This window comes from Sprattus sprattus, assembly GCF_963457725.1.
Source record: "Sprattus sprattus genome assembly, chromosome: 3".
Taxonomy (NCBI): Eukaryota; Metazoa; Chordata; class Actinopteri; order Clupeiformes; family Clupeidae; genus Sprattus; species Sprattus sprattus.
Genome location: NC_137922.1, coordinates 42,281,847 through 42,294,501, shown reverse-complemented (window position 1 = coordinate 42,294,501; position 12,655 = coordinate 42,281,847). Strand labels below are relative to the sequence as shown.

The following is a 12,655-nucleotide window of genomic DNA, read 5'->3' as shown; positions in this document are numbered from 1 at the left end:
AATCTCTGTTTCAGCGTAGGCTTAGTTGTAGTCGCAGCTATGTCAGGTCAAGCAAAATTCTGTTCTGTTCTGAGTTTGTATAGTGTTTGAAAGATTAGGTCGCGGTATTTATACTCTGATACTGTCAACGAACTGCTTGTCCTTAACGGCATAGGCTAATAGCCTGAACACATAACTCGTCCTTGCGCGCAAATGACAGTTATAAATGGTTTCTGAGTTCTGAAAAGAAACTCAAAAACATCTGTCGTAAAGTTGGGTTGGTACTGGCAGGACACCTGCCTGTTTTAAGAAACTCTGTTGACTTACATTAACCCTCTACGCGCCATTTCATTTACTCGCGCAGCAGGAGGAGAGGACGCTCTGTACTGTGCGCGAAGTTTGCGCTTAACACTTTCAGAAAAGTCTAGCCTTTACATCCGCCACAGATAATGTAAAAGGGCATAAAGTCAGCACCTAGGTAAAACTGCTTAAAAAATAACTTGCATTTTGACTACAAAATAGTAGAAGAATATAATACAATTGATTGGCAATATGTTGTCTTCACGGAATTGTATGGGTATTACATTTATTTCTATTTGTTTTGCACGCCTATTCAGTGGTTTTCTGTTTCGCCCTTCCATGTTTATGTACTTTAAACCTCACCTGACTGGTGGACATGACTAATTGGATGAATGAAATGGTTAAAGCTTCTGATTTGCACAGTCATAACAGCCTATACACAGTTATAAATAGCACACATTCATGTTTTGTTTTAAAATCTGAATTAGTGGTACTGCACCTCTAAAGCATCCAAGTAGATGGTTTCTTATGAATAACAAACTAAGTAATAAAGTATAGCCTTTGTCAAAGGTCACTCCTTATATACTTTAAATTAATGATTTTGAAACAATATTCTTCAGGCATACCTTACAATGTTGTAGTTAACTACAGCAACATTGCCTTTTGCTTTTGTGGAAGATAATTTTTCATTTCTTAAGCTAAGACCCCTTTGAATTTTTTTGTTCCTACAGGATGAGATATAATATGAGGTATAATGGACTATAAAACACTTTAAGAAGAACACATGGAGAACGTCTTCATCTTTGTAATGGCTGCAGATTTTGTCTCGGATTTGCACACCTAGTTAGTGTATGGGAAAGCGAGTGCTTGAGAAATCCAGAGTGAAAGAAATCACCATAACGCAAATCTAATGCAAGGAATGTGGCCAGAGTTCTGCTGAGGACACAGGAGGATGCCCACACTTGTTGCTCAAGAGAGACCACCTATGACAGAAACTCTGATAAAACTCATCTTTGCAAAACATATGAACACTGACATATGAATGTCTGTCAATTCTTTAAAGACTGTTTCGTCCTCCTAGATGCACATGTTTTAAAAATATTTCAGCAGAGAATGCACCAATATAGAATCTTTGTACTGAACTTCATTGCATCATTGTTGTGTGTTTTTTTAAATACATTTTAACGCTCTATGGAAAATATTTGAGAAACTGAAGTACATAGAATAGGATGTAGGTTAGGATTAGTCTTAAATGTAACATGTTTACTGATGTTTATTCCCTTATTTCACAATGTATCTAAGAACAACATGTTGTGTGTACCTAATCTTATGCAATTTTCATTCTACATGTCTGTGAAAATTAGTCTCTTGCTCTCTCTCTCTCTCACGCACAAACACATAAACACACAGGAACAGGTGAAAAACAGTTCTACTATGCTCAAGAAATGTAGAGACGGATGAAGGAAGCAAAACACATCTATCATCTCTGCGGTATGTTCTGACTGTCTTGCAAAAGGGTTGGTGTGATTTATAAATGCCATGTCATTCCATAACTGATTCATGTTTATGCATATTCTCCTATAATACTTTTTCATGGGCACATATAATGATGCAATTGTTTCTGTTAAAATTGAAATAATTTTCACAAAAGTGTTCCTTTTGAGAAGTCATACACCTGGAGCAAATATTCTAATGTTTTGTTGGATTTTCTGGTCAACAATCTCAACACCCCTTCCTTTCGCATTATACCTAACATCACTGTTTGTAGCTAGATGCAGAAAACAAGGCAATAATACTGGCATGTAAAAACAAGTTATACTGTACACAAAGACCAATATTTTACCTCATTAATCCTCATCACACATGCAATGCATCAGCATTTACAATGCTTGTGTTTGTGCCATGGATAAGCTCCCCAGTAAATCATACGCCTTCCTCCAGGCGCCCTCCATGAAAAACGCTGTCCTCAGATAGCCTTTGTAGAAAAAAAATGCACAATTCGTTGTGTTTGGGTGTCAAATGAGGACATTGAGGAGAGAATAATCTCGTATTAACATTCATGGGATTGTTATTAGTTTACTTTACCGTTATTAGTTTACTTTATTAACAAGCTTGTTACATTGTATGATACATATGAACAGTCGTGTTGGAATGTTAATCAGGTTGACAGAGGACGCAAGGGACCTAGGGACATAAGAAACATAATGTCTTTTCCAAGTTCTCCCCAGCATCTAGGAAAATGTGACCTATCTGTAGGCTGATAGAAGATCAGTTCAGTTTAAAAGGTATGGGTAATATCATTTTTTTACCATTTGTAAACTATGTTTGATCTTGTTCACCAAGTTTAGAAAGCTATTTCTCATGCATTTATGAGATGAGTAGCACTCAGCATAATTAATAGCAAAGAGTGGCTTGTGCCGTGTGCTATGTCAGTTTCAAACATTACACACTTTCAAATACCAACGTCAATATTCCGTTTTACCCATCACACCACCACTCTTTTAAGGCTGTTGAGGAAATCACGGGACCAGTTTTCTGATCATAGCACTTTTCTTGTGGCTATATGAATCAAGCTAGAGCTTATTGTGGTAACATACAAAGGTATCTGGCTGCTCACAGTGAAACAATTATTATTAAAAAAAAAAAAAAAAAAATCAAAATTAAATAAAAACAAACAAACAATGCAAAGCCCTGCTTAACAGTAACATCACATTATGGACCGACGAGCCTCCCCAGCCTGCATGATCAGGTCAGTCAGGACCGCCGCTCCAGCAGCCTGCAGCTGTCATTGAGCCTGTCTTCGCTTTAATCGCCTGCCACACGGAGAACGCAGTGTTATCATCAAACAGACACATTGGGCCCGTGATGGATCACTGAAGGGGCAGCCGAAGCATATCACATTCTCTCGTGTCTGTCACGTCGGATTTTGGTTTACCTTACGTGCCCTTCTCGTAAGGCGCCCAACATGATCTTTGTTGAAATACCTCTGGCAACAGGTTGAATAAACTGTTGTCAAACAGTGTGGAAAGACACATCTCAAGGCTATGAATGGGGCAGACAATAATAGCCTGATTGTTTCTGGAGATTAAGGAACCGAAATAGCAAGGCTTTGTAAATTGCTTTGAAAATTGTGGGCTGATGTTTGAGTGTGACTCACACCAAGGAGTGAATCTCTCTTTCTCTAGGTTTCATATGTTTCACTGACTCAAGCTAGTGAGAGGGAATAGACTTGTTTGTGCCGACTGAACATGACATTTCTGAGAAATTGTGATTGCGCTGGGCCCTCTGGTAAGATCTTTACCCCAAATTGCCCCTGAGTTATTCCAGTTCTTTCAAGTAATGCTTCAGGAATGCTTATTCACATCAGCAGTGAAAAAAAGTATACTAAGATTGATAATGATGTTTGTATATATCTCTCAGCATCTTTTCTGTTCATCATTTCTCATAATTTGGACGGATTCATTATTTTTGTTAGGTGGTCTTCAACCCCCTAAACACTTCCAGAGAACAGGTGTTATGAGTGCATGTTACAAACATAAAGAGAAATTAATTGATTCACCTTCAAATCTAGTTGGTTTGCTTGTAGATGTTGGACATGGAACGACCCCAATACTAAGGAAACAAATGCTTCCTTAATGGGAATGGTTTGTGGATGGGATTATTAAGGTGAATCTAAATAACCAATATCCCTTGCTTGTTGAGGAGAATCTAACTCCACTTAATACATTTTTAATTTTTTTCAAAGTTGTAAGTGTTCATACAAGGTAATCAGACAAGCTGTACACATATGACCCGTTGACATGCTATGGAATTGTACTTTCTAAAGGCATCTGTTGACTTCTAGAGAAACTAAAAATAACACGCAAAGGTATTTTTGCTGAATAACTGCAACTTCCTACACAGACTAAGAATACTTTTTAATGTCTCTGTCATGTCAAATACCGCTGTGTTAACACCTCTGCCAAGGTTGCTCGCGGCAACAGTGGCACCTCTTCTCTCATCACATTACCCAGCAAACACTGCAGCTAGCCGGAGGCCCCATGGAAACGTGCTGCGTACACCATGAAGGGTGTGTGCAAAGACATCTTCCTCACCACAGACATCCGATAGAGAACATTTGGCTGGCCGACTGACAGCAGAGATGATTCCCGGAGATATAATTGCTTTTCTGTTTTTCAGTTGGTAGAAAAACGTCTTGCTTTGTCACTACTTACCCCCTTTCCCTTCCTCTCTCTCTCTCTTTTCTGAATTCAAATCTAATCCCTTTGCCCGGAGCATTTTGGTTGATCAGAGGCAAATGGTTGTCAGGGGGGGTCAATCATCCTTCTCGCTGGAAGAGAGATCTTCCTGCTCTGTTAGCAATGCTGCGGTGATGAGGACCAATCACACGTCTTCCTTCGACCTGAGCGATCATGCTGGGAGCCATCTGAGCACAAACTGCTCTCCCATCGGGAAGTCTGTGGTTGCTGCCAGGGGTTTGTCATTCTTTGTCATTCACTGGCAGTCTTAAAGATCATATCAGATGATGAATGGGGCTTTGGCACAGGAGAGCAAGTCGTGACTAAGCTTGATTCGAGAGGTAAAAATAGCTACAGGAGGGATTGTAAGGATTTTTGTGGGGCCATCTCATTCTATTGGGCAATATCCTGGATGAAACATTTGACATGTTGAAATTAATGATCCCATTTAATAGATTTTTTAAAATGAATGTGACATTTTGGTTAACACATGAAAGCCGTATTTAGGATCATTTTTATCACCATTTTATTCTACATGTGTCTACATGTTGTCTACATGTTTTATTTTTCATTTTTGTATGACTTTAAATTCCAACAATCTTCAGTTCCATGTCTACCAGTGATTGTATATGTGTGTGTGTGTGTGTCAGTGTGTGTGTGTCTGATAGTGTTGTGGTGGTGTCGATATGAGCACTGATATATTCCTTGGACATCAATATGTGAGGAAATTCGACATTTTTCAAATTAGCCATTTCAGATGCCTAGTTCAGATGACCCTCATATTAAAACTCATATTAAAATGTTTTAAAATACAAAAAATATTTAAAAACATCGAAAGCTGCCTATTCAAAGAGAAGGATCCTTCAAAAGGTCAGTCAGTGTTGTTCTCATTTTGCATCCACTTTAATTATCAAATGCAAAATTTGCCTATCTATCCAGTTTGACAGACTGAGCTTGATTTATCGGTAAAAAAATAAACCCCAAAAATTCCCATACTCCAAAATGAAGCGGCTAGATCACGTTTCACTTATGAAATGTCATGGCTGAAAAATACCCTTTTAAAGATGACAGGTATCTTTCAAAAATATGTGAAAAGAAAAAGTTTATTTAAATGTTTTTTTTTTTTGTTGACTACAATTTTTCGATTATGAGCACAAAAAAAAAACCTGCTATAGGTCTATAGTCCATTGCAGAATGCCTGTAGTAACTGAACTTTGTCTCGAATGCAGAAATCTATTTTTGTAATCTACTCTACTTCTACTGGGTCTTGATTCTCACAACTGATACACAATTTTCAGACTTTCCTGGGATTATGACTTGTACAACTTCATTGTCTTTTTGTCTCCCGCTCTTCCCTAACCCTCCTTGCCTCTGGGTCGTTAACCAAGAACATGTTTCAGAATGAACACAGAGCTGTCAAAGAGGATCCTGGAGCTCCTGCACAATGGATAGAAAGGCAACTATCAAGCTAGTAAATAAAAAGCCATTTCAAAATATTTTTGGTTAATTCTCTTACCAAAAATACATTATAGTGCTAATTAACTATTTAAAAAAAATCATAGGTGGTTTGCTAAAATAGTTTATTTTCACTCTTCTACTGAATGTTTTCACAGTAAAAATAACTACTACTAGTTATTTAATAGTACAGTAATGAACAACAAAGTGTGTAAAATGTGTTCCCCACAAAAGTGGAAACGAAGTTCTCTTCTGAAAGAAGTTTTCTTTTATATTAAGTTATAGTTATAATTTGCGCTCCAATGCAATAAAACAAACAGACAAATAAATAAAACGTATGAAGTACATTTCTTAGGCTAATCATCACCATATGCTCACACTCACATGGCATATGCTGTGAAACAGACTGTATGAATTATTCCCTAATATCTGCCATATTTCCTCTTAAACCCAGACCATGGACACCACACAGCCACATACACTGTGCTTTATTCAACTGCAACTATTAAAACACTGGATTGGGGCTTAGGCCATATTGTGGTGATATTAATGTTTTAGTGCCAGTATTATATTATCTGTTTAGTGAAACTGGCCTATTCTTTGTCAAATTGTATACACTTTTAAAAAGTACAGCTGAGACCTAAAGAACAAAAACAATGATTTTTTTTTCTCATATCGAATAGAAAGTTTGTTTATTAATGTGCTTAGGAATTCAAATAGTCACTCCTGAAATTATTTCCTTCTAAATGACATACGCTCGCGTATATAAAAAAATAACAACAGGCACGGAAACACAGTGTCTCATTTTTTTAATAAATGCAAGGACATCACTTCAATTTTGGTGATAAGAATTCAAGTTTTTTGTTCTTTTTTTCGTTTTACAGATTTGTAATTTTTTTTTTATAAAAGGAAAATCACACATGTAACTGAGACTAAATGTTTTCCCTATTGAACAACTCGCAAAAGGTAACTTAAATAGTACAGTACAAAAATAGATGGGCTTATCAGGAACTTGCTCATCGAAAATAACAGTGGCACTGCAGGTTTCTTTAGAAAAGCCACACGTACACACATACGAACAAATCAAAAAACAAACATAAAAACAACAATGGGTCCTGGTTTTGCATTTGAACTGCAGAGTATAAAAAAAGACGCTTACATTCACTGGCACTCGGTATTGACTGAAGGCACTGTTTGGAGTCATGCTGAGAGAGAGAGAGAGAGAGTGTGTGAGAGAGAGAGAGAGAGGGGGGGGGATCACACCAGTCCAGCATCTTTCGCCATGCCATAGAAGATTCCTTTCTGGGAAATAAGGTTCTGTGGTGTGTCGAATTCTGCTATCTGTCCCTTGTCCAATACGAGAACTCTGCCAACAGGAGAGGAGAGACATGTTTTACAGAAGGGAAACAAAATCAAATTGCACAACTCCAAAATTTGAAATCATATTCCAAAGTCACTGTTGTGCAATGCTGAGTTCAATATCCAAAGCATTCTGAAGCATCAGGTAGAGTATCATTTGTTCAGGATTCAGTAAAAACACAGCGACAATAACTTCTACAATAACACATAACCCTCACTTTAGGGGTACAAATGAAATGTGAAATCCAGAATCTGATCTGATTATGGGCCTGGGGGTGTCCATGAATGTGAGCGATTCTACAGTAGTTGGGCGTAGGTCGAGCTGATACCTGCTGTAGTCCATGATGGTGTTGAGTCTGTGGGCGATGGTGAAGACGGTGCAGTCTTCAAACTGGGTGCGGATGGTGGACTGGATGAGGTCGTCTGTCTCCAGGTCGATGGCCGCCGTGGCCTCGTCGAGGATGAGGATCCTGGTCTTCCTCAGTAGTGCTCGGGCCAGGCACACCAGCTGCCTCTGGCCAACACTACACACGTAGGTACACACACACACACACACAAACACAAACACACACACCACACACAACAAAGTAAGCCACCTAAAACATCTAATTTCTTTTCTGTCACGAGTGAAGCCATGGCCATTGTATATAAAAGTGAAGGGAGGGTGTTATGAGTCTCAACATGGCAAAATAAATGCAGATTACAACTGTCAAAAATGGTTTCAGATAATCCCTCATTTACTCTTTGGTGCATGTCACGGCTTGGCGGTGAAACTACCTTAGATTCTCTCCTCCTTCAGAGCACTCCAGGTCAAGTTTAGAGGCCTGGTTGCTGACAAACTTCTTCAGGTGGGACAGCTCCAGTGCTTTCCAGAGCTCGTCCTCGCTGTACTTCACGAAGGGGTCGAGGTTCATCCTCAGGGTCCCCGAGAACAGCACAGGCTCCTGTGGACGGCAGGTTATCTGATTGGACGTTTGTGCTCACGCAATATATTCCATATATTCCAATATACTCTTAACAAATCTGGAGTTGACCTAAACTATTGTTTCTAGAGAAGTACTTTTATTTGGGGGCTGGTGAGTTAGGAAGGGTGCGTGTTGGACATGAATGGAAGATTCCAGGTTATTGCACAAGTTCTCAACTGCGCAAATTCTGTCTGAATAGGTCATAATCAAATGGCTTACTCTACGACAACAATCAAAGAGAATGTTGACCAAATAGCAGGCTCTACAATGTTGACCAAATAGCATTTAACCAAATAGAAGGCTCTACAACAACCATGTTTCGTATTTATCTATGGTTAACTGCAGAAAATGGATTTACACAAGGCAATCAAGGTCACAAAAAAAAAATAAATAAAAAAAAAGCACCATTTCGCAAACCATACTTAAACCATACTTTAAACAATATTTTACAACCTGGCAGGCAAACATATTAGAAATTAGTTACAGTTGCTTTATGCGAGGAGAGAGTATTAATTAGCCTCTGGAGATGTTACAAGCTTGTTTTGTAAGCCCAGGGTAGCACTGGCCCCTTTTAAAACGCAGCACAGGTATGTACAATGCTGTGCTTTATGGCACCATTCAAAAGGAACGTTTTATGCTGACAGAACGAAAGAAAAACATGCAAATATTATTATGAAATAGTAAACATTTTCATAATAATAATTTGGCCGAGACATTTGGCCAAGACATTTATAGTGGAATGTGGGCATTAACAACACACATAAAGAAGGGAGACAGAGGCAAGAGGAGGCACGGGGTGGGGGTGGGGGGGGGGGGGGGGGGGCATGCTGGCTGGTCGTACCTGAGGGATGATGGTGAGTTTGGAGCGGAGGTCGTGCAGGCCGATCTCGGAGATCTTCACTTCGTCAATGGTGATGTCGCCCGACGCTGCCTCGAGCAGGCGGAATAGGCACAGGGTCATGGAGGACTTGCCAGCACCAGTCCTTCCCACAATGCCAATCTGTCCGGAGGGTGGAACAGGATGATAAATGTAGGCTGAATTGTAGACAGAGTCTCAAAATCTGTACAGCACCTCAGTGTTCACTGATGCATACGAACACACAGTCACGAGTGAAGCCATGGCCATTGTATATAAAATGTACCCTGTGTACAGAGAATCTACAGAGAATATGAACAATGAATGAATCATTTGTGTTAGCAGCTCTACATCAGGTTAAATGAAGAGACACATACACATGTTTTGTGTTGAGGCCTTATTAGAGACAGTTTGCAAATGGAATCGGAACTTCAGACTGACAGAACCCTAAAGCTAGGTTTCGCCTCTTATGACACAATATGACACATATATGGCATGACTGATACGTCATTATGCTTCACAATGTCACAAAAGTATCATAACAGCACAGCTAAAAGTAATGTATTATTTTAATTCTACAAAAATGGTATTAGCATCATTACAGACATGACTGTCACTTTGTTGCTAGTGCTGGGTTGATGCTGCATCAATAAGTCTATAGAAACCTGTGGGGGATTGTACTGTATTGTGATAAATAGTATTGTGACCCACCGATACATGTCATATTGTGTTGTCGCTTTAATGAACTTCACACTAACCTAACTAAGATTCATTTAAACTGTTAAATATAGGAGTTTATAGGGCCAGCCATGTGCACCAGTGCTATACTGTGAGACACCATGAAAGCACACATTCCTCCAACATGACTTGAGCACTTGGAGTCGAGGCGCTCATCTAGGGACGTAACGGTACCTTCTCTCCGCCCTTGACTTGGAGCGAGAGGTTCTTCAGGACCAGATCCAGCCCCTCCCGGTACCTCACACTGTAGTCCCGGAATTCCACATTCCCCAGCGGAGGCCAGTTCGAGGGGGGCTTCTTATCCTCCACCTCCCAGGGAGCCTAGACATACAGACACACACACACACACACACACACATGCACACACACGAACACACACACACGCACAATCACACACACACCGCACATACACACACACAAAGCCAATTATAAACAAGGAATAGGCAACACAAATGTTTTCCCACAATTAGGCACTGAAACCATGTACGTCACATCACATGCAATAATGTAAAGGGTCATTTTCAGTTTACTTCATCTTACAGCTGTATGGATGTATGCTATAAAATAAATAATACATATGATAAATATATAAATAGTGTCAGAGTCGTATTGCACCCTTATGAAAAATTAATATATTTCTTTGTTGCATATATACTGAGAACATGAGTGCTGCCATTTTAATGTGAAATCAGTCTGTTCAAAAATGAGAAAATAGGTGAACTCTCTATTTGTCAGAGAAGAACAAAGGGTGGTTAAACAACAAAGACTAAAAAGTTAATGTACATGCAAATGTGTGTGTGTGTGCGTGTGTGTGTGTGTGTGTGTGTGAGTGTTAGTGTGAGACAGAGAAAGAGAGAGAGAGAGAGAGAGAGAGAGAGAGAGAGAGAACATGATTTGGCTTTATGTCTTGCCTCTGGCTGTGTCTCTGAGTATTCCTTGACTCGCTCCACCGCCACTATATTACTCTCCAGGTCAGAGGTCATCCTCACCATCCAGTTCAGTGACATCGTGACCTGATGCACAAACACACAGACACATTACATGTCCTATTTTTCCTCCATCTTACTGCTATACATAACGGCGGTACGATGACTTATTTACAATTCAATAATTAACATAAACACAGTTGATTTTGACAGGATAGAGAAAATGGCTTTCATGATTGCTTGATCAAATAATTGGGTTCTTTGAAGTTTTTAACTGTTAGCTCAAATAATCCTTGCAGTGAATGCTGTGAATGCAAACACGATAATATGAGTTCCTGAGGGGGAAGCATCCAGTGTTGTGAACACCTCGTATCCACTTGTCAAACAAGTCTGAGCACGAGCCAGGGGCATGCAGCATTTCAGTTCAGTTTACAAAGAGCAGCACCTGCCGGTTTCACTAAGTACTTTCCCTACTAAGTAGAGAGAACTACTAACAAGGATTTGATTAGCTGAAAACACAGGGTGCTGATTAGATATTCACTAGCAAATAAAACATTTAGTTTGTTTGTGTTTTGTATGTATGTGAGTGTGTGTGTGTGTGTGTATGTGTGGGGGGGTGGGGGGGTGGGGGGGTGGGTGTGAGAGTGTGTGTGTTTGTGAGCGTGTGTGTGTGTATGTATGTATATGTGTGTGTGTATGTGTGTGTGTATTTGCGTATGTATGTGTGTATGTGTGTATGTGTGTATGTGTGAATGTATGTTTGAATATGTATGTATGTATGTACGTATCTTTGTATGCATTTATTTATCTTTCAATCTCGTCTTTCTTACCTGGAGAGCATACGACACAGAGAGGCCCACCAAGCTGTCGGTGAGCCGGTCCTTCCCGAGGACAGCAAAGAGGGCGGCGAACAGCACGATGCAGTTGCCGATAAACTCAACGCGCACGCCCAGCCACCTGTCCGCCCCCCAACACCACAACAAGCATTAGGATCATCGGCAGACACAAACAACAACAAGACACCGCGGTCAAGCCAAGCGATGCGGCTGACACACACACTCACACACACACTCACACATACTCCCACTCCCACACACACACACACACACACACACACACACACACACACACTCACAAACTCACACACACACACACACACACACACACACACACACACACACACACACACACACACACACACACACACACACACACACACACACACACACACACACACACACACACACACACCCCATACTGTGGGTAGGATGTTCACAGAGGTCGCGTAGGGAGTGGAGCTGTGTGGGCGCGTGAAGAGAACGCTACACGTGGGAACCAAAGCGAAAAGGCCTGTGTGTGTAGGTGTAGGAGGACTACAAACACATTCCTACCTTTCAGAACTGTGTGCAGAGGGACTGACTAACAAACCTGTCTTACTTAATGTGTTCGCTTAAGGACAACTGTTGTGTGTATAAGCCAATCACAGTATTAGCTGTCTGTATTAGCCAATCACAGTTGGCCCCAGTGGCATAAGTATGAGTCACACAAACACAATGTGGGCAAATGAGGGGCAGAGGGCATTTCAGCTGCAGCTTGTTATCTAGTGTGCTTGCATCATTGTTGGCGAAGGGCCTGAGCTCACTAATTTGACTTGCATATCTCAAATGTTGCATTGTTTTACTTGAATTTATTATACGGCTCTTCAGAATGTTCCAAAAAGTACCGTTGATTTGAATGGGCCATCCCTACGTCATACCTAACATTAATTCCTGCTAACATACTGCTGCGAAAAGATAATGACCGCTGTCATTGGCAACGGTTTTTGTACTTCTAATTCAC

The 12,655-nt window shown here is 40.2% G+C and overlaps 1 protein-coding gene across 1 annotated transcript in view; it reads right to left on the bottom strand.

The window, feature by feature from the left end:
* Window positions 1-7,088: 7,088 nt before the first annotated feature.
* abcc3 (ATP-binding cassette, sub-family C (CFTR/MRP), member 3) overlaps window positions 7,089-12,655 on the bottom strand; it is a 48,873-nt gene continuing 43,306 nt past the window's right edge. Inside the window, exons 25-31 of the mRNA XM_080833865.1 lie at window positions 11,647-11,773; window positions 10,802-10,903; window positions 10,065-10,211; window positions 9,138-9,296; window positions 8,109-8,275; window positions 7,661-7,855; window positions 7,089-7,338 (exon numbers count right to left, since the gene is read on the bottom strand). Coding sequence (XP_080689991.1) covers window positions 7,230-7,338; window positions 7,661-7,855; window positions 8,109-8,275; window positions 9,138-9,296; window positions 10,065-10,211; window positions 10,802-10,903; window positions 11,647-11,773 — 1,006 coding nt within the window. The 3' untranslated portion in view covers window positions 7,089-7,229. The remainder of the gene's footprint in view (window positions 7,339-7,660; window positions 7,856-8,108; window positions 8,276-9,137; window positions 9,297-10,064; window positions 10,212-10,801; window positions 10,904-11,646; window positions 11,774-12,655) is intronic.